At 39.5% G+C, this 27786-nt stretch overlaps 1 protein-coding gene across 1 annotated transcript; it reads right to left on the reverse strand.

Annotated features, from left to right (window-relative positions):
• Positions 1-722: 722 nt before the first annotated feature.
• On the reverse strand, positions 723-27693 carry LOC110979921 (prominin-1-A-like). Its single transcript, XM_022236100.2, has 28 exons — positions 27534-27693; positions 25146-25440; positions 19078-19148; positions 17592-17800; positions 16376-16496; positions 15941-16007; positions 15342-15431; positions 14821-15026; positions 14463-14555; positions 13774-13837; positions 13200-13276; positions 12533-12609; positions 11156-11308; positions 10764-10890; positions 9760-9857; positions 9218-9302; positions 8607-8753; positions 8322-8414; positions 8044-8127; positions 7749-7802; positions 7081-7161; positions 5136-5204; positions 4467-4556; positions 4061-4173; positions 3825-3851; positions 3370-3402; positions 2928-2979; positions 723-2500 (listed from the first exon to the last, which is right to left on the reverse strand). Exons 2-27 carry the CDS (start codon positions 25381-25383, stop codon positions 2952-2954), a joined length of 2595 nt encoding a protein of 864 aa, XP_022091792.2. The 5' UTR covers positions 25384-25440; positions 27534-27693; the 3' UTR covers positions 723-2500; positions 2928-2951.
• Positions 27694-27786: the final 93 nt, after the last annotated feature.

Raw genomic sequence — 27786 nt, forward strand, 5'->3', positions numbered from 1 at the left:
TTTAAGACCGGCTAAGCACATTTTTATTCCCTTATGATCTTTCAGTTGCACTTTTCTGCAGTTGAACGATCGACCCAAGCAACGGTAGCACCGATTCACCACTAGACGTTACGACCGACATTGTTTCATGAAGGCGTTTCCATGCCGTGTGAAATGAACAGCTGTGTTAGTTTGGCATGGAATTGTATTCTACATCGTTTCTTCTGGTCAACACAGTTTGGCTGGCTGGTCATAAACTCCCCCCCATTACTAGTTTTCCTAGGGATGCTATCTGCCCAAATGATGCCGCTTGCGCCGCTGCATTTACCTGTGATGAGAGAGGACCTGGAGCTCGAGGTACTGGTCAAATAAAATGTCAAAAGCAAATAAACATTCGTATTCTTCCCTACACTGTAGATTCCTTCCGAGTATCCCTATCACGATAGGGACAATTAGTCTTATTTCGAGTGTACACGAGACGGCCGACAGGCAAGAATGTCTAGCGCCATGCATGCGACATGTATTGAGGTAAATCTGACTGCAATGGGTAAGAACGTGACACGACATAATTAAAATTGAGCGCATTTATCTTCAAAGGTCATTCTTTCTTTTTTGTTGCAAACGCAGGGACGGCCATACTTGAAAACACAACTGAAACAAAAATTTCGATGAAAAACAATAAAAGCCTGGACATGTAATAAATGAGGGTTTTTCTTTTACAAAAACGATAACTAAAGTCAGAGTTACACATAAACGCCGAAGCGTTTTGAAGTTAAGCCTTACAAGACAGCTTCTTTATTCCACTTAAAACTTTTCATATAAACTTCTCAAAAAGATCAGTATACCTCCTTCACTTAAACAGTATTGCTTGAAAACCACAAAAGACCAAAATGTACCAGCTAGTGGTAAACTTGTTGCTAACTTGGCTTAAAAGCTAGAGTTTTCAAACCAAAAATATTTAACTTTTGAAGAATGTAAGGATGAAGTTGTTAAAGATGGGTAGAATTCATTTGAGGTAAACATTCTGAATTTGCGGTTTTGCAGCATGGTATGGCTACTACTGTATTATATTTTTGATGCAATTATTCACAGAACACTGATACTTTCAAAGCAACACTATTTGACACACACAGATATATACATTCAACCTTGCACGAAAAAACCCGTCAATCATAGTCTGTCATTGGACAATAATATACAGCGGTGCACACCAAAACAAATTACCTAATTTAAAAAGTTTCCTTGTTCCCAAGAATAATTTCTTGTACTGCTAGGTGAAACATACGTCTCAAAACTGAGCATGTGGCAAGAATATTTCCAGAAATACATTTTCTAGTCTACAGAAAAGAACATTAACCAACGTATAAAGTATAAGCATTATTATCAATGTGCGTGAAGGAACTTAGCAACTAAAAACTTCCCCCACTAAAAACAAAATACTAGCTACAATATCGTGCCACTTAGCACAAACCAACAGTTACGTTTCTAACATCTATATTTAGTCTTCACACACACAGACCAATCTTGACTATATACAATTCTATAATATAGGCCACAGTTTAAAACATTTCTCTTGCAAGAACTTATTAAAAAATTTCAGTGAAAGACAAATAGCAAAGAGTAAAAACCTCTTAAAAATAAAACAGTATTGAGAAGCCTCTTGCTAATCTAGCACAATATTGCCTGATGTATACACAGCAACCAAGTCTGTATAACTTTAATACAAATTAAAATAAAAAAGTACAGACTTAAAGAAAACAAAAATACTTGGAAGAAATAAATGGGTATCAACTTCACAACCGTAACAGCAGAAATCATAAATTTATCAAACTTATGCTTAGGGTGAAGTATTTCAAAGAATGGAAATAATAGATTTCTTCAACACGTCACATATCCCATAATGCTTAGTGGTCTGCCATCTTTGATATTCAGCCATAACAGGGGTGTTGCCAGGTACCAGCTTCAGATCTGGCTATCACCCATTGAATTGATACATCTACTTGGTTTTGGACATTGCCTGAAATCAAATATGGTGGACCAAAGTGGTTCATGAGAAATGTCTCATGTCACTGAAAACAATCTTGTCTGAAATAATTCAAGTTTGAATATTACATATTATACAATATATAATAAATTTCACAGCCTCAAGAGAGATATTTCTTTAATCCAAGGGAGAGTCTTGTGTGTGTGTGGGGGGAATAGAGGCCATGCCCCTCCCCAAAAAGGGAACCCCCAGTTTTGTTTAAAGTAATGAGAGAGTGGTGATTTCTCCCTATTTTTTTTTCCTTTTCCTTCCATCAAAGGCCGCTTGAAAAGCTACAAAATGCAACCTCACCCCTCCAGTAAGCCATAAAAGGTTGCTTGAAAAAAAAGTCCAAACTTTCTGAAATTGTATTTGGAACCCTTTAATTTTTTTGGATCTGTCGTTAAGTTAATCTGAAAACTTCAGCATCTCAAGTATCTGTGCAGATGGACTGCGTCCAACATCTTGCGGTTTTCTCAAATCCAACTGCTTTTAGAGCTGTAAACAAAAAGATCAAATCAAAACTTACTGTTACCACGTAATTGTTATGGTATTTTGTTTGATTTCTTTTTTAACACGATAAGAATGTCCAGGCTAAATGAATATTATTAATTGATTGCAAAAATCAGAAAAGCATCCATACATTCATCAAACATGCAAAGCTGCACTAACTCACCAATTGACAGACACCCCGCCCCTTTTTTCCCTCGAAAATCCGAAAGTTATTTTGGATAACAAGCAAATCCATGTAACTCAATACTTACCAGTCCAGGAGTTTGGTCACAGTTTAGTTCCATGCATGAGGTTTTGAATAAACGGTTTTCCTCTGAGGCGAGTTGTTGAGCCTTGGTGGATTTGGTCAAAGACAGGAAATAACTACATTTTTGTGGAAAAAACATCTTGGGAAGAAATAAGAAATTCTTACCTTTCCACGGCAGTCTGGGCATCATTAAGAATAACTTGGAGCAACTTTGTTGCTGAAATAAGGAAGAAAAGTTCAACATAAGCAACCAATTGAACATTTCAAGTAAAAATTAATTGAAGCATCTTCTGATACATGTATTATTTCATAAACAAAACACAGCAGAGTATGTGACAGCAAGAGGTGAGATCTGAGCCAAGACCTGGCAGTTTTACACCTGAAAACATTCATTCAGTTGAATTCTTGACAGATCACCATGCCATACATGACCCCCTCTTACACTGCATCTTAGTCTGGTTTCTTGACTTCCTCTCAATCAGAAACAATAGCAGAGAGTGGCCTGTCTACATCTTGTCAGATTTGTAGCTAACTCTCCTGAGGAGCTGCGCTAATAATAAACTTGTGTTGTTATACATTGTAGGAATTGGTTGTCATGGTTACTCACCTTGAAAAGTGACTGCTACCACCACCACCATACCTATCACAACGGTAAAAGATAATACAAATATGGAAAAATTCTTGTTCTGGTTGGATACCTCATTTAAATTATAAATACCTTATTTTTTGGGGGGAGGGGGAGAATGAGTGTTTGTAGTCCCAGTATGTCATCAACTCCACTGGATAGTCTCCAGTACTGTGTTCAATTTTTCCTCTGGTATTTTGTCTGTCATTTCTTGATCTCATTCCACTTTAACCCTAACCCTCCTCAATCCTTCACCTGTTGGAGGACTGAGGAGTGTTAGGGTTAATCTCTAAAACAGGTTTTGAACCTTTTAGAAACAACTTTTACATTTGACAGCACATGCTTCTTTCTGAGACGATGTAATCCAGGTTTCTCTTATTTTTGCCTTTGGTCTAACTTGCTTGGAACTAAAACAGACAATCATGTTTCCAACTTACTTTTCGGCCATTTCCATATCCTGATTGCTGTTAAAAAAGAGAGTAAAATATGGATGTAAAATAACATCCAATATGGGAGACAATGTTTAGGAGTCAGAGTCATTACAATACATGTGATTAAAAAAACATTGTGGCTCCAAAATCCACAGGATGTATGATAATCCTCACATCAGTGAGTTCTCATTTTTCCTACAGCTAAGACCCATAGGATGCTAGTAATCTCTGGTTGGACTCACCCATCATAATCATCGTAGTCCATACGCCGATAATGCTTGGCCAGTTTGACTCCAAAGATAGTACTAGGAACCAGGAAGAAGATGCACCAACCCATGATCAGCCACAAAGCATTCTGAAACACAAAGACAAAAGAGGAACAGATGAAGAAACTCTCCTCTCAAACAACCTTGCATCTTCTTAGCCATTAACAACCATTTGGTTTACATAAGGTTGTCAAAAATTACTTCCGAAATTAAGCAAGCATGGTAAGCTGACCATAAGAAAATGGTAATAGAATGAATACAGACTACAGAATGAATACTGGGTATGCAATGTTACTCCATGATTGTTGAAAAATTTGCAACCTGAAAAACAGGAATGAAATGATGCAGGTGGATATGCAAGGCAAATAAGATTTCTGCTTACCAACGACTCCAGGAAACCTCGACAGAAACTGGCAATCAGTGAGGTCCAGAGATTGTAGACAGGACGGCACTTTCCAATCTGCGTCTGAAGCTGAAATGCACAGATTTATGTTTTGATAAAAGTCAACGGCTAATCAAGACAAACTGTCGCTACTGGTGAAGAAATTAAGTACACAGCAATTTGGCCAGTAGTGAATACTGACCAGACCTTGAGAACAACAATCAACTTACTCTGGGTTTGTTGGTCATTTCTGGGTGGGGGGAAGGGGATATGCTAAGCATGAAGTTTGATGGTAGCTACCTTTTAGCGCACCTGTACCCTAACAGGTGCTAAGTGCCAAGTTTTGGCAACAGTTGGCCAGCAAGCGGGTTGAGGCTATAGACATACATGCTACTGTCTGCGTTAGATACAGCTCAATTCCAGATGAGTTATTACTACATGAATCTCTCCAGATATCTCCAAAGAATTCCTGATACTTCAGGAATACAATGAACACCAAATAAAGAGGGCGCTCTTCTAGAGATCTTGCAACAAATCGAAAGAGCCACAGAGAGTTTTGTTGCTAAAGCAAGGTCTATGCAATCAATGTCAATGTTAACAGTGATATGAAGCAGTATCAATGGGTTTTAGAAACAGTGACATAAAACGGAAACAACAGGGATTAAATACCTGATCCAGGGCGTAGCTGACAAACTGCTCTGGGTAGCCCAAGATACGATTCGCATAACTCTCGACTTCCTGTTGGTGATGATCAAATCAAAACTGATACGATTTACATGATGCCGGATTTCTTCTTTCAGAAGGAATGATTTGTATTCAACTCCGACAACAATAATATGGTCCATACATACTCCACAACTATGTGGTTAAGCCTTTCTATACACCTGTTTAACAAAGGAGAGCTGATCATTCCAACTAGTATCACAGGATTACCGTGTACCAAACCGCATGGTCTATTGTGATGAGTATACATTTATTATTCCGCTGCCTCAGGGATAAATCTGAATTTCTACCTTTACTGCTCATAGCAAAACAGTTTGTGGACATGACCAACAGCAGTAAAATGTCTGCACTGAGCGAAGATGAAAGTCCTCTGGTCTCATGCATAATGAGAAATTGACTCACACTTTCGCATCGCAATCACTAAATCATGATAATCAATCAGACCTATCGCCAGCTTTGAACACTGGGGAGGGCCAAAGTACATAAACAGAAAATGTTGATTAAGGTTTTTGCCGATGTGGGGGGAGGGGAAGGTTATTGTGAGGGGAGGGGAGGGTTATTGTGGGGGGAGGGGAAGGTTATTGTGGGGGGAGGGGAGGGTTATTGTGGGGGGAGGGGAGGGTTATTGTGGGGGGAGGGGAGGGTTATTGTGGGGGGGAGGGGAGGGTTATTGTGGGGGGAGGGGAGGGTTATTGTGGGGGGAGGGGAGGGTTATTGTGAGGGGAGGGGAGGGTTATTGTGAGGGGGAGGGGAGGGTTATTGTGAGGGGAGGGGAGGGTTATTGTGAGGGGAGGGGAGGGTTATTGTGAGGGGGAGGGGAGGGTTATTGTGAGGGGGAGGGGAGGGTTATTGTGAGGGGAGGGGAGGGTTATTGTGAGGGGAGGGGAGGGTTATTGTGAGGGGGAGGGGAAGGTTATTGTGAGGGGGAGGGGAGGGTTATTGTGAGGGGGAGGGGAGGGTTATTGTGAGGGGGAGGGGAGGGTTATTGTGAGGGGAGGGGAGGGTTATTGTGAGGGGAGGGTTATTGTGAGGGGGAGGGGAGGGTTATTGTGAGGGGAGGGGAGGGTTATTGTGAGGGGGAGGGGAGGGTTATTGTGAGGGGGAGGGGAGGGTTATTGTGAGGGGAGGGGAGGGTTATTGTGAGGGGAGGGGAGGGTTATTGTGAGGGGGAGGGGAAGGTTATTGTGAGGGGAGGGGAGGGTTATTGTGAGGGGGAGGGGAGGGTTATTGTGAGGGGGAGGGGAAGGTTATTGTGAGGGGAGGGGAGGGTTATTGTGAGGGGGAGGGGAGGGTTATTGTGAGGGGGAGGGGAGGGTTATTGTGAGGGGAGGGTTATTGTGAGGGGGAGGGGAGGGTTATTGTGAGGGGAGGGTTATTGTGAGGGGGAGGGGAGGGTTATTGTGAGGGGAGGGTTATTGTGAGGGGGAGGGGAGGGTTATTGTGAGGGGAGGGTTATTGTGAGGGGGAGGGGAGGGTTATTGTGAGGGGGAGGGGAGGGTTATTGTGAGGGGAGGGTTATTGTGAGGGGGAGGGGAGGGTTATTGTGAGGGGAGGGTTATTGTGAGGGGGAGGGGAGGGTTATTGTGAGGGGAGGGGAGGGTTATTGTGAGGGGGAGGGGAGGGTTATTGTGAGGGGGAGGGGAGGGTTATTGTGAGGGGAGGGGAGGGTTATTGTGAGGGGGAGGGGAGGGTTATTGTGAGGGGAGGGGAGGGTTATTGTGAGGGGAGGGTTATTGTGAGGGGGAGGGGGGGGTTATTGTGAGGGGGAGGGGAGGGTTATTAGCTGCTTGCCAGGAGGGCCTTGCCCCTCCAGATCTCCCCTTAGTGACAGCTCTGTAATGCAAATGAAATGAGGACTGCAGTCCTAGGAGATCTAATCTAATCTCCTGACCTGTGCGATGAGATTCGGACTAGTAGTGTCTAGGTGGCCCTGAGCAGCATCGGCAGCATCAATGGTATCATTGACAAGAGTCTAAAAAAAGCATCACAGAGACAAAGTCTTGATGAGGTCACAGAAAACATGAATACAGAATAGATATTTGAATAAATTCAACTATGCTGAAATTTCACCGCAGATAACTTTGATGTCAAACTCACTTGACAGTTACATTTTCCCTAATATGAACTGAATCAAGACAATGTCAATATGCAAAATCAGGAGCGAGAAAAATGGACAACGAGGAAAAACATTTCACGCCGTTTTCACTGACTTCATCAGCGTAGAAATGTTTTGGCAAACTCGTTTCCTTTTGGTGCTGGACTGATCAGTGTAGAAATGTTTTGGCAAACTCGTTTCCATTTGGTGCTGGACTGATCAGTGTAGAAATGTTTTGGCAAACTCGTTTTCATTTGGTGCTGGACTTTTTGAGATCTTTAAGCAGTTTTCAAGAATATTTTATGCCGGCATTGAAACATTTCAGGATTAGCGCTGGAAATTCTTAGCCTGGTCGGAGGATCTTCCATGATAAGAACAGAATTTCAGTGCTTTCCAGGACTTATCCCAAAGCTTTCGTTCCACATAAATTCCAATTCAACACATCACAGTCAAGATCAGCTTACATCTATGTTACCAGTCTCACTCTCCAGATCTGTGATGTACATTGAAAGGGTGTCCTACAAAAAAAGACATCAATTTACAAGGTAATGATTCTGTAAGTGAAAGATAATTTCCTTGACGAAAAAAATCTGAAAACGTTAATTGCTACGACAAATCAAAGCAAGCTCAACAAGAATTTTTCTCTTTGAAATGTTTCTTCTTAGCTACAGTTCCATTAATGATTTCACAAAGTTGGACATCACAAGAAATTACAAAAAAAGATAAACTGCACACTACTGGATCTGTTGTGACTTTTACCCTTTGGGCCAGGAGTGGTGCTATGTAGTTTGTCTGTATGTCAGTCAGGTTTGTTGCCAAATCCTGGAAGGTGGAATCATCAGGCTGGGAGAAAAAACATTATAAGGATGAACATCAGATTTTCAACTTTGGAAAGCGATCAGAATTACAACATCAGTTTGCATTTATGAAGTTTACAGTGGATGGCAAATGTGTTACGCTGGAACAAAAGCAAATTAGGTTTGAAAGTTACTGATTTTAAACAGAGTGTGCTGTGTGCTGAAAAACTGTCAACTTACACTTGAGAGACCTGCAGCGAATGTATTGAGGAGGCTGGCAAGCACAGAGAGATCGTTGCCATTATTCACGTCATTAGTCAGATCGCTCGCCAGCTGTTGGTAAACAGATGCAGGCAACCAATTTTAATTAAAACTGACCAATCAACAAACAGGGATGCAACCACTGAGTGCACCTGATCATTTCATTCAGGACATTATATGGTACCTTGGGCTGTTTCAGAGGTGCTTCATCTGTTTGAACTCACTGGGGTGCCTGAAGACGATAAGTTGATGGATAAAATTTACCTCCTCTTTGAAGAGTGTCCAGTTGATGTTGTCCGCTGGAGAATCACGGAAGTCAATCAAGATCTGCCTGGTACTAGGAGTGAGGATGTCTACAGCAGTCAGATCACCGGTCACATTGGTAAACTGGCTACCAATGTCTGGAATAAACTGTCACAGAAAAAAACAACAAACCAGATTATCATAGGAAATCACTACAACAGGATGGACAGAGATTCCCAAACGAAATAAGAGGATAAAATCTCAGAGAAAGAACTTCCATCCTCCTTGAATAATTCCATTAGCACATCTGTTTAAAAGATTTACAACATTTTGCCAGCATGAGAATTAGAGTCAAAATGCATTGCTAATTAAATTCAAGCAGACTTTAAGACATGGGCTTTTGTGAAATAACTTGAACAGAAATCTCAGAGAACCAGCTACGTGTACCTTCTGTTACCAGATTTCCTTCAACTATTACTGGTAACTATGACTGTGAGACCATAACTACTGTATAACATGATCATTTGACTTTAAACTAATGCAATGAGTTCAAAATACACATGTCATGTGATAGTGAATTATGATTATGTGACTTGCTGTTCATCTTGTTACATAGGGGGCATGACACCAACCTGTTGGAAGTTGAGGAGATCACTTATATTCAGGAAATTTTCCAACTTGAAGGCTTCGTAAACTGCCGCATTGTTCTCACAGTCACTAGAAAGAAAATATTTTTAAGTCACCTTGTAATGCGTGGTGAATGCCAATCCACTCCGAGCACAACAAAGAGGGCGTGGTTTTTTGGGACTCACCGCATAGGTGGGCGTTTACCATGGAGATCAATGACACGTTTGACACGGAGCACGCTGAGTACGCAGAACGAATTCATCTCTTAAATGTATGGTCTTTGCGTACACACAGAAGGCGTGCAAGAACACCCTTGGAAAACTTACTACCATCAGTCTTTCTTTTGCCGCTTGGGGGTGCACTTCAACTCGGGGCGGATAGTGCAGTTTTTATTTGAAATATAACATAAATTATAAGAGCTGTCTCACTATAAGTAAAAGAATTGCTGCTTTATCTCGACTATGTGTCAGCTCAAGGTCAGGTTAACAAAACCAATTTCAAATGTAATTGTCTTTCACCAAGGAGGATCTACTGACAAAAATCTTACTCTAAAATGCCAGTGAGAGTGAGTGATATGTTCCCATCTCCAAAGAGCGTCTGGCCCAGAAAGTATCCTGGGCCGAGGGCATTCTCCTTGTCAATAGTCTGCAAGAAGAAACAAAGGCAGAAAATCTTGCTGAGTCGTTTTTGTCTCGTCACAGAAAATATAAAGATGACAGTTTTCAATGTAAGTAACCGATCATTAAAATTTACCATGAACAATACAAATACTTCATAAAAAGGCATAAAAGTAAGACACTATGACACAGAAATCCTCAATATAATGCAGGCATTACTGAGATTGAGGTTAATTTATATAAGGGGTTTTGCCCTTACCCAACGTATATATTAATAAACACTCTATGCTCAGTGCTTATCCGAGAGCTCGCGAAAAAAGTCACAAGCTTACTCGGGTGGGACTTGAACCCACGACCTCCTACTTACTAGTGCAGACTAGTGCTTACGAGTGGTTAAGCCGTCTGCACTTGTAAGCAGGAGGTCATGGGTTCGAGTCCCACCCGAGTAAGCTTGTGACTTTTTTTGCAAGCTCTCGGACAAGCACTGAGCATAGAATGTTTATTAATATTTACGTTGAGTAAGGGCAAAACCTGTTACATAAATTAACATCTCCCCAACGCAAAAATACATCTTGAAAAGAGTTTGAGGTTGTTCACGTTACACTTAATAGAAAAGCTTCCCCTGCATGAGGGTCATTCTATAAATTCGGGGTCCAAAAGTGTGACATTTTTGTGTCTCCTGTTACACCTGAACTCTGTAATTTGACATGAATGTATCACTGAAATGGATTTCAAACTGTTTTTAATTGTTTGGCAGGTAATTTGCATTAATTCATCATTCTTGGAAATTACAGAATGTGTTCTCCACTTACAAAATCACGTCAGATGTGACAGGGACGCCAAAAAAAATTGGACCCCTAATTTATAGAAATACCCATGACCTAAAGGAGGATGCAAGCTAATCTCTACGATTTGCTTGATTTTTTTTTGGTACCTCTGTAAACAGCTCCCCGGATACCAGAGGATCACAGAAGAGACGATCAAAGGGTCCACCCACAATGAACAACAGCATTGTAAACAGCATGAAGAATGTCAGGAAAATGAATGCAATGCCAACAGCCCTGAAGAAAGTATAACAAAGAAATCAACGAAATTAGACAGGCTTGTGGTAGCACCATGGATGGATCTCAACAAAATCAACTTTGCTACTCTCTCTGTATTCACTTGAAGCAGGATGTCAAGTCCTAGAGAATGTGATGGCGGTGAAGTATGATCAAGCCTCCTGTATTCCACAGAATCCAACAACTAGTAAGAAATTGGAAGGTAAAGTTTCAGGTCCCCTCAGCTCTTGGCTTAGACTTGCTACACTTCTGTCATTCTACATACGCCATCATGAAGATGCCACCACAGTGGGAGCAGCTTCCTCGCTGGGATGGCGTCACTTCCGTGTTGTATCCTGCCACGCCCAGGATGAGACCAAACAAGAACAATACGGCAATGACCAGCAGGATGCTGTAGAAACCGATCAAGGCATAGCTCCTGCAGACAGAGAGACAAGAGATTGCCCAGGAAAGTAGTTAGTTACAATGCCAAAGTTCTATATTGGTTCTTGCCCTCACTCGATCATTAAGACCATATCACATAATGGTACCTGAGTGTTATCAGCGTGGGAAATCCTGTTTATCAACTACACAGGATAAACAGTTCAACCGTCTCTATTTTCTGGTCTCTCATCTTTTCCCTTTGGTGCGAATGAAATTCCTTAATTTCAGGATATCATTACTGACCAGGGAAACAGATTTGAAAACTTGACTGAGAGGATGAACCATAATGTCACCCAGAATACAGTACAAAACACATTCATTCTGATCTGTACAAACACAGGCTTTGCATGGTAGCCATGACAGTTCTTGAGTCCTAGCAGAACAAAAGCACTGGCTGGCAAGATGGCAGCCACGCAAACCCTCTATAGAAACTCAAGGTTTTCCCTCTTGAGAGCACAAGCAGTTGAATGTTGAAATTTGGCCATAAGTGGTATGTGAGGTTGTCAATAAATCCATGACTACAGTCACTCACAAAGTTTAAAGCCACCTGGTATTTCATTGGTATTTCTGTCACCAGGCCTGCATTACATTGTCCCATTGATTGATTACTAACATGTTTTTTACAGTACTGCATAACATCAGTTTGGTGTTGTATACCCATTCGAATGAAAATTTTTGCAAAGGCAGGTCTTGTATGACATTTTGTCTGCAAGGCAGCATGGGTAAAAAAAGCCAATCGGAAATAAAGGAGGGCACACTAAGTAATAGACTGTTAAACATTTCAAATCATGGAAATGCAGTCAAAAAGCTGTTTAACCAGGATACTAAGGTTACACGTTGAAACTAAACATAAGTTGCCATGATTGATTGGTTTAAGGTTGGTTTTTCTTCAGGTTAATGCAATTTGTATGGGCAGTCCTGAACTTTTGCACAAGACTGTATCTAGATTCAAACATCTATAGGTAATTCCAAAAATTAGGGATCCATTTTTTTTGGTGGCCCTGTCACATCTGACATAAGATTTTGTTTGTTCAGAACAAATTTTCTAATTTCCAAGCGTGATAAATGAATGCAAATTACCTGCCAAACAAATTGTAACGGTTTGAAATCAATTCCGGTGCTATTTCCATGTCAAATAACAAATGTCAGATGTAACAAGGACATGAAAACGTCAGATTTTTGGACCTCTAATTTCTGGAATTCACCATAAATGGCTTACCTGTAGGGATCATACTGCTGAATAAGGGGTGTGATGTCATTGATAGTGTCTTTATAGCCATCAATCTGGCCAATAATCTATGCACAACAAACATCAACAAAAAGAGAAGTAGAAACACTTGTCACAGATGAATAAAAATTACTAGTCAATTCAATATTTGTTGTTAATAAGTATGTTTAACTAATATACCGGGCTCTGCAGACTAAATATCTATACACCTACTTTATGATACATACCTAGTGTGGACATGCCTTGGTTTTTTATGCAGTTCAGAAAATTTTGTAGGCTCATTTTTTTGGAACTGCGAACATGGTTTTTCAGCTGGATTTCTGTATAAGGTTACCTTAACTGTTCCTCTTACAATTCTAACCCCCAAATCTGGCCTTGAAACTTCTTTTCAGAGAAGTGGAAATGTCCCGTGGACAAGCCTGGCCTGGGTAAGTCCACAGAATGTCTTCCCTTCCTGCATCATGTGGACATCTTTTGTTCACAAGTCCATACTTGTTATGTTAGGCTTGCACAAATGTTTGCATCTCCTGACTCCTGCTCATTTATCTGACACCGAGAGAGCGCCTGTTGCTGACTAGGACATTCTTGTTGCCGAGGGGTGATAACTACTGAACTGGTCAAATCAGTTCATTTGGAAGGACCAACAGGTTGTACATACCCCTGACAATTCACTGGTAGTGGATGTAAGGAGACCTGCAATACTGGTTTCTAAACCATTAAGGGTATTCAAGATGTCTGGAAATAAAAACAAATATCATACAATTTAATACAAGTTTATTATAATACCAAAATTTCCCAAGGTGAAAGACTACAACCAACCAACTTAGTCTTTTCTTGTCTCTATATCCTTCCTTCCTGGTATGTCTCAGTCCACTTGTCATTTTGCCTTTGACGGGAAAGATTCTGCTAGGATCGAAATGTCAGGCCATTTCAACTTTTTGATATATATTTTAGGTCTGCAGCAGATTCTCTATTTCTTGTATATCCATCATACCATATCTCTGCTGGTTTTGCTTTGGATTCTAGGAATTTCATTGCTGGTCACGTGACCAATGATTAATTCCTTGGTCTCTGATTTCCGCTCCCATTTGAAACCTGTCAAGCTGGGACATTATCTTAGGAAGCTCAGTCAGCAGGATGCCGAAATGATAGTTCTAAGGTTGCAAATACCAGTAACAATAAGTCCATTATCATTGCTGAGCTCCAAACTTGAAATGAAACTGTTGATTTACCATCAATTTGAGACTGGGTTGTGTTCTTCAGAGTCTGTGGCAGGTTGTCAAAGTTGGCTGCACCCTGAAGAAGGCATTTAAGAGGAGGAAGTACAAATCAAATATACAATACTCATACCCTGAATCTAGTGATGGAACCCCGTTTAATCTGTGATGGAACCCTATTCAATGTGTGCTTGAACCTTATTAATGTGTGATGGAATCCTTCTTGATGTGTGGTGGAATTCTTATTAATGTGTGATGGAACCCTATTTACTGTGTGATGGAACCCCATTCAATTACATTCAAATTTCCACATGCATGCAAGCACACTCTACTCTTTATTTTAAAATGGTCTCACAAAGTTTGCCCTTTGGCATGGCCAAATATGGACACTGTGGGGGGGAAAAAGTTGATGGATGCTGTTTATTTCCTCCATTTGCTTCACAACTGTCACTCCAAAAAGTTCTTGAACAAATCCGACTTGTTCCATACAGCTTGGTGGCATGCATATGTATGAGATTCAAATGTCTTGCATCCTTCGTCTAAAAGGAACTAAACAGCCGCTCACCATTTCTCTTATTCAGTTCATTTCATGCAATCAGACGATGTTTATTTTAATAAACCATTGGAAACCTTTAAAGGAGAGCCACTAGCAATTGTCAGGAAGTAAACATGAAAGGGCACCATCGTTGTTGGGACAAGTTTACCTCATCTGCAGATGAGCTGAGATCAGCATTGTTAACATCCTCCATAGCATCGATTGAATTGTCTACGGCTATTTGAGGGAAGGTACCATGCATCTGTGCAAATGCAACAAACAAACTTTGAAGTCAAGAAATCTTCAGAATCAAGAGATTATCATGTGATACTTTACACAAATCAGTGAAGTCCAGTTTCTTTACATGAGAGAACACAACTGTATTAATGTTTTATCTAGTACACTTCAGTCACAACATGTTTACAGGGCACAATTAAGATTATAATCTTCAAAACAATTTTAATAGTGCCCACAAAACAGCCAAAATGTAAACTTGGGAGAGGACTTCATGTCACTGTAGACCTTACCATGCCAATATTGATATCTCGCCAGTCTGCATTCATGCTAAGACCAGAATAATCAGGAGCAGATCCACAGCAACCGCAAGAAGAACAAGCAGCACCGATGTCACTTGCGACTTGATCTACACGACTCTTGACGTCTTCCCACATGACCTCCACATTGGCCTGAGTGGTGTTGATGTTGACAAGGCCATTGTAGGTGTTGCTTATGGCTGATAGGTGAACAGTAGGGGCACTTTTAATTCATTTTCCACCAACTGTCTATAACGTCAAGACTTATAAGAAAATGAATGAATAGAAGCAAGCGAGTCTATGCTACTGGGAAACTTATTAAGTTTTTTTCTTCACACTTTCCAGGTTTGTCTTCACAGGGCCGTCTACACATTTGAGGAGAATTCATGACACAAATTGTGCTGTTTACTGAAGTTGTATGATATTGCTGAATGGAACAATTCATGTGTAACAATCTTCCTGCAGGTGAGTGTATTGGATATCTTTGGTTGATTGCTCATGGAGTGATAACTCACAGGTGTCAAGTGGGTAGATAGCATCGATTGCTGGCTGCACAATGGTCGATAAGCTCTCCTTGACTGGCACACCAACAAGCTGATCAATATCTGAAGATGTAAGTTACAGGATTCTCCACATGATCAGAAATATTCCAAATCAATTCCAATCACGTACAGAAACGACAGACTTTCCTAAAACGTGTCTTCTGTGAAATTTTGAGATCGAGAAGCTTTGCTTTAATGCTAAATACACAAACTGGACAAATACAAAATAAAGAACCACAAAAACTGAAAGATTTGACGCAATGCCCATTCAGTTTCAATAGTCCATGTACTTCGTGTCATGTACATAAAAACATTATATTCAGCAAATCGTTCACAAGAATTCTGAATACGCAAATTGATGTCTGAACTTGTGGCAAATCAATCTGAATGTTTCCTGTGAGTCGAAGCTCACCACTGTTGCACTGCACTGCCATGAATAGTCTGTACATGACCGATAGGGCTGTCACTTAATGGCAGGTGTTATCAAACCGTAATCAATATTAACATGCACACTTGTTGGCGAGGCTACCATTTGTTTCTCTGACGTCATGACAATGCATCTATATACCTACCAACCAGATCCTGTCCCACTTGACTCAGAGTGTAATTGAGCTGGTCCACAACTGTGAAGTTAATCTCCTGTCAGGTGCATTTAGAAAAATGCAAAGATGATAAGTAGGCAAATTGGGTTTGGACTGAAGTAGTTTATTAAATAAAACTTCAGCAGGAAATTCATGGGAAGTTTTAAGTTTTTGGCCTGACTACTTGTTCAACTTCACATAAGCTTTAAACTTTACATGTACATAACAGTAATTGTATTAGGGTTTTCAGAATAAACAGAAAAAAAAGCTGAAAAAAAGCAACACATTAAACAGCTAAGAAGAACGATGAAAACCCCAAAACATGTAGACATTCATCACAATCGGTCTGTGGCTGCTACAAAGCAAATTTTATTGGTGCTTGCAAATTGTTTGCACTAAGTGATTCTGTGAAGTTCACTGAATTACCTGCAGGGTGTTAGTAACAAAGGACACCATGTCATCAATGTTATTAACCACATCTTGGGGTAGACTCTCAACCTTCTGGGTGGTAAAGGTGTTGACACAGAATGCTGTAGCCACTCCCCCTCTGAATCAATGATGTCAGACAGAATTGATTGCATGCAGTCAACAATGCTTTCTACATGTATGTAATGAATTCAACAATGCTTTCTATGTAATGAATGTGTAGTTCTCTCATAATAACACACAGGTGGGTTCTTACAAAATCAATATCACAAAAGTCATTTATTTTCTTTCATAGTTTGGCAGAAACAAAAACAAACAGATACATCCAGGTATCTGAAATGTATGCCCTGATGACACTTGTTCTGTCTTTGTTTTTTAAAAACCATGAAATAGATATATTTTACCAAAACCCTTGTAATTGCACCTTTGGGTTTCAATTAATCTTATTTTAATTTTTTGTTTTGTATTGTAACCCATATTTTGAGGATTTTTTTTGTTTTATGCTAATGTCATTTGCATATTCAGGAGGAAAAACTATGATGTCATCCAAGGTGCTGAATCTCAATGTTGCACCAATTTGTGCACTGAAAATTTCTAGATTTTTTAAACACTGCTATCTAAAATTTCATTCCTTTGGCAATTTATTGTGTAAGTACATGTGTATGGCAATAAGCCAGCAAGCAACCTTTCCACAATAACATTTTCAGATACCAAACTTGGAGTTCAGAAGTTGAAAAAAAGGTGAAAAAACGGAACCATGTCTTTCTGGATTTACATCAAAGAAACAACACCCTCACTTGTCCAGAAATGCGGGGTCAATTTTGAATACTTAAAAAGTGCACTTTTCAGTTCAAGTAATGCAAAAAAAAAAGATGTCAAACAGTCTTCATACATTACAAAAGGGTACAGAGATACATAAAACGTGCTTCTGAGAAAAATTCATTTCATGGATCCTTTAAGAATGAACAAGATGACTATTACATTATGGATCAATTTATGAAAACATTTTTCAGAGTAAAAAATTCTTGTAATTAAATATTATTTCACTTAGTTTTCAAACTACAATTGCATGTTTTGTCAATCGGTTTGGATGACAAGTCACCACTAACGAGTGTTAGAAGACTGACAATAAACCTGATAAAGCACGCAAAAACTTTCTTTGTAGAAATTGATTGGATTCATACTGTGGCATGTTTGTTTGATTCCTCTGACTTACATGATAAATCCAAGACACAGTACCAGACAGAAGCCGAAAATAACCCGCTTGGTCCGGTCATACTTCCCTTGCTTCTGATACATTTTACCACCGCAGTTGTTACAGCAACAACGGCAGCAGCAAAAACACAAAGCAACAATAGGAAAGATGACTACAAACAGGGCGCCGATGATGAAGCAGATGGCAAAGCCCATTAGGTTACCCGTCAGCTGCAAACAGACAGAGTAAACACCATCCCTATCATAATATGCCAAGTTCGGGTGTTGATGTTGGTATGGTTTGGGAATATACACATCTTTTCTTTTAATAATAATTTAATTCTTTTTTGGCGGGGGGGGATTGAATAACTTTCAAAATGTGCCTTTGGGAAAGATTCAACTTGGATCATAACATCATGCAATATAAACCACATGTATAACTTTAAGTTAAAGCTTCCAATGTTGAGCTGTAACTGTATTCATAAAAAGTTCACAATCTTGACTTAATGTTAAAAGGCTCTGTAAATGTCTACGAGTACAAAGCACCTTACTTAAAAACAATCTGACTGTCTCAACAAATCTGACTTTCATGCATGACATTAAGGTCATAGTGTAGTTGTGCAGCAACAATGATTATGACTACACAATACCATCGTACCCGGGGTACTTGCATCACAGATTAGACATGCAGCTATACGTATAAAACATACATCTGAACAAGGAAATGTCCTTGAACACAACCAAACTCTTTTCTTTGATATCTTCCTGTGTCATGTCATGTGGGTGCAGGTATTGCCTTACACATTCACATGATTCAACTGATGACTATTTTCTGATATGCAAGATGTACATGTAACGAAATATTCTCAAGGGTCTGTCATCAATGTGGGCGTTTCACAACAGTGTGCCACCAAGACTTTGCAATGCATTGGCCCATCACAACGAGCAAAATGTATCCAACCCTTCTAAACACACGTTGTGATTGGCCAATGCGTTGCAAACTCTTGGTGGTGCACTATTGTGATGCGCCCGTATTGCCAAGACTGCTACAGTTACCTACCACAGACAATCAATTTGCAAATTACCATACGATGTAATTTGAGAGTAAAAAGTATACATCTGGTCATCAATCCCAAAGCATGCCTCTTTTCTCATTGATTAATGATGAGCTCATCTAAGCTATTTACATGTACTCTGTGACAGACCAAATTCTTGGTATCATTGTTATTTTGTTTTGGGTTTATAAAGGGTAGCTGACACAAATATTGTATTATTAATGTACAGGCTTGACTGACAATGGCTGAGCCAATATGCGGGACTATCTCTTTAACCAGTAAACCTGTTTCATTTTATCCACTAAGCTCCTTCATTCCTCTTCTCCTGTTTCACAAACCACACAAGGACTCTGTCACAAACTGTTCGTTCTAATCACTAAAACTATCATTCATAAACTTGATCTGTGCAGCATCAAGCAGGCTAGCTACATGTACTTGGTCATGCTGGGTTACCTGAGAAATGCTGCCGGTAAGTAAGTCAACAGTGAGTGAAGTTGTTCCACTCAGCAAGCCATTGATAAGATCTGAAACAAAACAAAGAATTCAAACAAATCTAGAGAACAATTATGCATCAGAGACAAGAAAGAAAAAGAGAAACAACTACAATTGCGAGTGACCGTAAGGTGACATAAAGGCCATTTTCTTTATCATGGGTTGCTTTTGCTCCTCAACCTTACATGTAGTTCTGTACTTTCCCTTTAGATCCTTCCCAACTCTTCCAAGATCTTTACAGTAAACTGTTGCAACAATCCTTAGTGCTGAAATTGTCCTGTTTCCAACAAAACCAGGCATTAGATTTGGTAGAACTAGAAGCTTATTAAGTCTTACATTTTTCAGCAATGCCTCTAGTCGACAGAAAGTAAGATGACTATTATTTCAGGTGAAAAACTCTGCAAAAAATTGCCATTGCGATGACAATAAATGTTAAGTACTGCATATTCAGTTGGATTGATTTGTGGTCTGTATTTTTACAGATGTTTATAATATGGAATTATTGGAAAATTCTTCCTGGTTAAAAAAGTGGTGGGGGGGGTCACTGGTTGTGGGTTTATTTAAATAACGTACTTGTACTTATTAAGTCTTTTCATCTGCAAATAAAATCTTGCCATTAACTTTTTTGTTTCCTGATCAAATTTCCAAAACTGATTTATGGTGAAATAAAATAAACCACTTTCCTTTTACACAATTTTAGTCCTTTGTTCAGGATGAACTGAAATGATAGTTTGAGTTTGCTTTTACCCTTCATGTCTGTTTGAGTGTGTCAGTAACGTGGTTTTTGAATAAAGGTTGCTTTCAATAACTTCAGCGTCATACATTCCATTTGAGAGAGGGGGAAGGGGCAGAGAACCAGGGACAACGATGGAGAGCTACATCACCAAGCCAGGAACTATTTACTGCATGGGTAATTATATCCCTGCCTTTATGCTCACTGCACCGTTGGTCTCCCACTGGCAAAAAAATTCAATGGAATTAGTACATGGCAACCATCAAACAAATCAATAACCTAATGCAACTGTTCAATGGCTGTGTATGGTACTGAGCTGGGACAAATCAACTAACCGCCAGCTTTTTCCTGTCTGGCAAGGTAATGAATAAACTAGTCAGCTCAGGTCAGACCGCTACCGAAGGAAATGTCACAATTACAACCTTTATAGTTTTAACCAACTCATGCTTTCAAGCAGGATCTGTGTCACGGTGTTTGTACAAAGAGATGAATCATTGTTCGTTGCTGTTATTTTCTTGATGAAACAAACAATAGCCACTAATTTTAATAAAATCCTGTTATTTTTATCAATTACACGTACAGTAGGTAGGGTGTTGACTTTTTCATGAGAAAAAAGACTAGACTATAATGGATGCATTATGACCTTTGACAGAATTCTAGATTTGTAGCTGCAGTTTTTATAAGCTAGAGAGATTCTCCCACAGCAAAGCCATGTAACATACTGAATTTCATATCTAATTTGAGGTATGTTGAGACTTTCCCATATGCACTAAGTTTTCTGATATTTTCATGCATTCCTATTTATACAGGAGAAATATAATGCAACAACTCATACAAAGGCAATGATGAAAACAGCCGCGTGTCTCAAAAAGACCTGCGTTTCTTTTTTTTTATAAGAACTGACAAGTTTTTTCAATGCCTCCAATCTTTAGAACAAACATTGGGTGATTCTAAGTCAATGTGATTCCAGCGGCCATTACATGTACACAATGAATTCTGTAAGGATATCGGGGGTTTAAATGGAAACAGCTCACAAGCAACAAGCAATGAAGCGAGAATTCTGTTCATGACTGCACATCAAGAATTCCACAAATGAGCGTAACCCTTGGCAACTGAGGCAGCATGATTGTCAAAGTGGGGGGGGGGGGAGATGGGGGCATTAGGCATTAATAGACCGATCCATTAAGCCCCACCCATTAAAGGACCTGGCAAGAGGAAGTGACTTTATGGTTCCTTACGGGGTACCAGAACAAGGAGGAGTGTGTACATGTACGTATGATTCTTACATGGTCAATGTCCATGTTGATGTACAAATGTATACACATGTAATGATGTAAGGGACATTTGGTTGAAATATCAACCCATGAAGGAAAGTCTGTTTCACATGGCAGAGATTTACACTTCATGCACCAATTTTTTAGTACACCCAAATAAAGGAAATATACCCCACAAGAGTACAAATGTAAGGTGTTTGTGTAAACAAAGCCACACATGTATCTCCACAAGGATACAAATTTTGGAATGGGTGGGTGTGTGTGTTGGGGCATAATCTCCCCTCCCCCCAGCAAATGAGTCTGCCCAGTTCTGCCCTGTTTGGCAAATCCAACCAGTCTCAGTTTGAAAGCAAAGAACAGAAAATCATGGGTTTGGAGAGAGGGAGAGAGGAACTCATAACAAATCTCTGCTGAACAACTTTTAACTCTCTCTTTTTGTTTGATAATTGATGCCAGGTAACAGGTTAAGCTTCAACTGACAACCACCACCGCTGACAGCCTAGAAGTATAAGCTAGAATAGAAACCATACATGTACATGCACAGTGTGAGGGTATAAACTGGACACCGTGCATTATAATTTTTCAATGTAACAAAAGCCCATGACCCCTATATTTTTTGAGCACGAATGGTTTTGAAAGCAACAACAAGGCTGTGGGACAACCCCATTAGTTCCCCGTGGACCTCTGCCCTTAACTTCTGCCATTCACAATCACCTTAATTCCCCGAATACACGTACAAACAACAGTTTGGCCTAGGTGTCCTTGCACAAACTGAACTCAAATTCTGTTTTACGGTAAAAGCTTTTGAAGGGGCAACAAAGACTACAATGATTACGCGGAACTAAAAGGGAGGTGCAAACATACAATTGTAGGCATTGCACTTTACTAGACTACAGTTGTATGTTTATTACTTGAATTTTTTCCAAGAAAAACTGATACAGAGAAACAGAACATGCAGTATTTAATGTGAAGTTCTTGCATTATGAGTGTATTGTACATGTATGCATATTTTAAAACACAAATTGAAGTGAATTTTTTTTTCAGCCACGGGGAGAGAGGAAGATAATGAACCTGCAGACTGAGGCAACGAAGACATTTATACTTCCCCGTTAAGTAGGCCTACATGTCAAGATGGGCATTGTGTCTGTCTGTCACCACTTGTTTGATGAGTGTTGAATGCCTACCTGTACGTCAGTTTTTAAAGGTTTCTCATTTCTTCCATTTCCTCTATAACCAACTAAGGCAGGTGTGTTAGTTTTATTCTTTACAATGGCAAATCCGGTTGTGAAAATTGGCAGGTGTCTCAAACTGTGGAATATATTGAAAAAGTCTGACAAATACATGTATTTGAGACTTTGGATGAGAAGATTTAATGAAGTTGGTATGAACACCATTTTATTTTTCCACTTTATTGAAGCTGAAGATTGTACGTTTAAATAAATTTAAAATTAAAAAATCGATTAGAGGAGGAAGGTAATGAGTGTGTAGTGTAAATGTAAATTCCTTAATTTAGAAAACTAAGGAAATCAAACCAAGTTATTGGGGCTACATGCTTCAGTATTCATACATGTACATTTGCATTTAAAAAAGAAAACTACAACTGTCTATGCAACTTGTAGAAACTGCAATAAATTGAAAGAACTGAATATGAAGGTTTCAGGAATGATAACCCTCTTGATGCTCCTCATGAGTGGGAAGCTAATATTTATCTCTTGCCTTAACAGTGTCAAGTCCCTCTGAAGTAAAGAAAGGGTGTTAAAGGCTGATAATAAATAAAGTGCTATATGTAAACAGTGGTATCTTACAAGTGATTCCTTCAGAAGAATGTCTCCTCATCAAAAAGAGAAAATGTCCATTTTCAAGCCCAAAAATCTGGCATCTGTTATCATCTGAAGGTACCTATAATCATTTAAATATGCAAGAGCTAGCATTTTTGAGCTGACATGTGCATAATGTGAAATGGGAACATGATACCAGTATCAGCATCCTCTTTATGCAATGTAATGATGATCTGCGTAAACTACATCAATTACATAGTCACTGCATACATACACCTGTTCATGTTCATGCTTGATGATATGGCAATGTTATAACTTGGTTCATTTACAAGCATACAGTATAGGGCTTTGAGGATTCTATTATGTCTCTTAAAAGCCTTCAATTATTAAGGCAGTTATTGTGCAATAACTCCACTTCAGCAATCTCATTTGGCTGAAGCTGTAATTGCTCAAACAGGCTCAAGCCTGGTTGCCATGGAGACATCACAATAGCATCATCCCCTGGCTTACCAGTTTAAACGTTCTCATCCAGCAATGATTTTGTCGTGTCTATACATGTACGAAATATTGCAGGAAAAGTGAAAGAAAAAAAAATATGCCACTACGTCACAGATGGACATAATTGGCAACAAATGCCATAGGCAACATAAAAAAAGTTTCTCATCAGACACTTTTGAGAAGTTCAATGAGGCACAAGCTTTGGCCTGTTTTTGTTCTCTAACTGGAAAAAAATGTAATGTTGCCTCCGAACAGGAAATAACACGGCACATGTACGTCTCTACTTTTGGCAAGGACTGGTGCTAGTAGTAGGCCCACACCACGTCACGCCTACATGTACTGTACATGTACTGTACATGTATGCCTGCCATCTGCAATATCGATTATTCATTTGCTTTCAGCAATGACTTCCATGCCAAAACACATGTTCAAATATTGTTCAACTTGAATATTCAGGGAATTTTGCCACTGATGCAATTGGGGTATTGTTGATCAGGCTTTCAACAGGAGTACAACTTGGACTTTGAGAAAAAATGAGGAAATTCCAATATCTACAAGACTTTATACCATGTTTTTCAATTTTTAAAGGTATGAGTGTGATGTGAAAAATGAGATCAGCTGATCCAAGGAAAGGTCCCATGCCTGTAAATTTAATGCCAGGTTGGGTGAATAAATGACTTTTTAATGTGATTCAACCGTACATTTGAACGTTACATGCAAAGAGAATTCTTCATGGTTGTCTGGTTGAACACTTACATGTACATGTTTGTACCACAAACATACTGATCTCAACTTGTCAAGGAAAGGTACAATAATTTACTTGACATCCATGGTGGTTTTTTCATCAAGGAACAGAATGATGTAAACAGTTTCAGTTTGACTAAGAGTATGTTTCAGATTGAAACAATCAAATCCGAAAGTGAAAATTCCTTTAAAACTACTGGTGGGGGGGGCACATGTACATTGCTGTGATGCATACAAAAAGAGGAAAAGATTTCTATTCTGCCTTCAAGGTACAATGTATTATAATATGTTATTCTGAGTCACTGTTGGCCAGTATAAAAGATTCGTTTAGGGTGTCTATAGTTAATTCTAAATGGTTCTCATATTTATTCCCCTTAGGGAGGGTCTATCAGGGGAAAAGAGGCTTCACAAAAATTACTTCTTATCCCAGAAAATTTTTAACATCATCCTTTTTTTCCTCATTTTTTTCCAATCTCAGTAGGAAATTCTAGATTGTAGCTTCTCGGTTGAAACCAAAAATAAGGGTTGGTTGGAGATGAGACTCATTGAATTATCTTGCCCTGATTTGTGTTTCTGTGATGTTCTTTCACAGAGAGATGTTTGCTATGTAAATTCAGCTTTATGTTTCAGGCATTGAGGCCTGAAACTTTTATAATGTAGCCTGAATTTTTGATCATATACAAAATGTCAATGTCACGCACAGGTACTTCTTTGTACACAGGTCGAGAATATATAAAATGTCAATGTCACACACAAGTACTTCTTTGTACACAGGTTGAGAAGTTAGTCAATTTAGGCACAAGTTTTGTTTGGACAACAGGTAGGACATGTCTTGAACAAATAGGCAGGCATGTGTTCAAAATCAGTACAACAAAGGAATAACAACTCCACAGCAGACTACCGTATCAAACAAAGTCAACTTTTTTCTAACATTAGTTTCAAGAGTTTGAAGAAATGTACTTTTGCCTTTTGTCATAATTACTTTTGGTCAGAAAAACTTACCATAAGGTGGAGGAGCCGGTGAGATTGTGCGCAAGAAGCTATTAATGAGCCCCCAAGTTGTTGGTAAAGGAAAACCCCCTTCGTCATATTCACCACTTGACAGGTACACGTGATCGCTGGGTACATCGTCTAAAGTTAGGTTGCCATTATTGTTGGAGTTTGCACATTGTCCAACCGAGAACAAGACAAGGACAAGAACAGTGGCTGAAAGCCACCTGTACAGCTCAGCATTTGCCATCTTCAAGAAAAGATGTCCCAAATTGCACTGAATTGAATTTGGCCAGATTCCTTTTATCTGTAAAAGATTAATAAAAGAGAAAATTCCCAAATTAGTATTCTGATCACTGACTGGAGTGGAAATCGATTTAAGGGTCTGGAGTTTCATTTCTTTTGGAATCTTTCTATTACTTATTAGGCTACCTGTTTCTTAATATACCAATATGTTGTGACAATAGGGCCTATACATGTACATGTATGTGCATCATCAGGGTCAGGTTTGTGGCACTCCTGGAAACCAAAAGGCACCTCTGTGTGGTGCAGTAGGTTTGTGGCAGCTACTACATAGGCCTAGGCCTAACTGCATTTTCCTGTCCGATTTGGATGCTGATCTTGTGCCAGCTTGAAAGTCTTGCCTTGGGCAGGTAACGCCAGTGGGCCTTGGCCTTGCCTGATAAGATGTTACGTACTCCTAAAAGTTTTAAGGTTGGTGTCAGGTACAACTTTGGTAAGAGTTCCATATATCCTCGATCCTCCTATTTCTGCATACCTGAGGCTTTGAAACAAAATTTCTAGAAAACTACAATGCAGTTGAAATTTTAGAGGTTATTTTATTTGTACTACTCACAGTCTGTCATTGAAGTAATTCACAGAAAAAAGAGACTTCTTTTTGTGCCCGCGAGTAGGCAGCTTTTAGTGGGTTTGACCACGTGTTTGTGTAAAATTCCTGCCTAAAGCAACATGTATGCAGCCTACGGCCTTTGAAATCTACAGTGGCCAAGATGTCCTAAACAAAAAAGTTTATTCAAAGGGCGAGTCCTAGTGTTTGGCATTGTCACAGCATTCATTGTTTAAATTCTTAAAACAATTTCAACAGCTTCAAACTTTGAATCTTCTAATAATCATTTCCAGTTTATTTGAATAACGTGCTTAAGAGAGTGACAGGGTAATGGATTTTAATAAAAAACGGTATTTTTAGTTTTTATAACATGAGGTTTCTTGGTCTGTCACTGTGAACATCCTTGCATAATAAATAACAAGTAAAGTCCCTTAATGTGTCCTTTTCTTATTTACTTGTCAGTTTTGACAGTCTTTACAAGCCCAACACTAAGTATGACACCCCACATCCTCCAGTGGTTGGTCCCCTCTTCTGTACACCCCCCTGACTCCATGTTAACCATCCACGTCCACCTTGTCTCTAAATCCCCTCCAAAAATAAATTTATAATCATAATAATGAACAAATAACTTTTAAGAGAAGATAAATAGCCTTAATGGCCTTCAAAAACACCTTCCTGGGGCTAATTCCATTCCAACATTTACTGCCATGTTCTTTGTTATTTGCATGCCCTACAAACACCACCTCAGGTTAGTGAACAACCCCCCTTCCCACGCCCTTTGGTTTATATGTCTGTGCCCTCTCTGTTGTGATCAGTTGGCCCACTTCCATCCCACCATTACCTGTACAGGCGTACATAATATTCACGAACATGGGCAACTCAGTGTCAACCCAAGTAATCTAGCTCTCGTCTGGGAAGAAACATGAGGGAAAAAACTTAAAATGGATCCACCACTAATTTTATTCATACTCACTCACTTGAGGAAATAAACAAAAATTTAATATTTTGAAACTTCAAAAATAAGCCTAAGAGCCCTATTTGCGCCACTGAAGTGCTTCACTGTGTAAACAAATCACATTCAAAGTACATATTAGATAACATAAGGCAAACAGTTAGATGACACAAAGACTTCTTAATTTTGGGGGACTCACAACACAAACTCTAGTATTTGTGTCTGGCAAAATTCACTGAAAAAGGGGGTCGTGAGAACTGAGACTTGAGAAAGCTTCCACCCAGGAAAAGTGTTAGTCCGCGTGCCCGGTACTAGCCTCAGCTTCTACTAGTTTCTATTACTGGTCTGGTACAGTGGTTGACTTAATGTACATGTTAAAGACGTGTACCAACAACTCAGTCTTGGCCTAAGCGAATTCCTAACAGTAACATGCCTACATGAAGAAAGCCTCTAATGATGAAGCTCTGTGGTTAGCCTATAAAAAATTGACGGTTGGATTCTTGGAATTAACACTGATCAGCCTAGGCCCGTACGTGGACACAATGGTGGAATGATAACTGAACCCAAGAAATTATTAAAGGTTTCTACCCATATACTGTACCTTTTAAGTGTTGACGGAAGGCTACGAATGCATCTATCACATCTGAACCAGACCACAACTGTCTCAGCACGATCACCAAACATGCCAAGGAAAGAGACAGCGAAGAGTTCAGTCATGCGTACGCGTAAGAATTAAGATGAGGCGAAAAATACAAAGGACCCACGTACGTCACTGCATAGCGTCACGTTGTCAAGTGATGCGACAGAAGTGAAATGATTTCAAGGTCGTTGAGGGCGGCCTTTCAAATTCACAA

This window comes from Acanthaster planci, linkage group LG13 (genome assembly GCF_054643075.1).
Source record: "Acanthaster planci isolate LZ-2023a linkage group LG13, COTS_SCS, whole genome shotgun sequence".
In the NCBI taxonomy this organism is placed as follows: domain Eukaryota; kingdom Metazoa; phylum Echinodermata; class Asteroidea; order Valvatida; family Acanthasteridae; genus Acanthaster; species Acanthaster planci.

Coding starts and splice junctions, on each gene's coding strand:
- LOC110979921 (XM_022236100.2), bottom strand. CDS start 25,383: ATGGCAAATGCTGAGCTGTACAGGTGGCTTTCAGCCACTGTTCTTGTC. Junction 16,497..17,591: donor CTGTGTCTTGGATTTATCAT/GTAAGTCAGAGG, acceptor TCATTGATTCAG/AGGGGGAGTGGCTACAGCAT. Junction 4,174..4,466: donor GAGGTTTCCTGGAGTCGTTG/GTAAGCAGAAAT, acceptor TTTGTGTTTCAG/AATGCTTTGTGGCTGATCAT.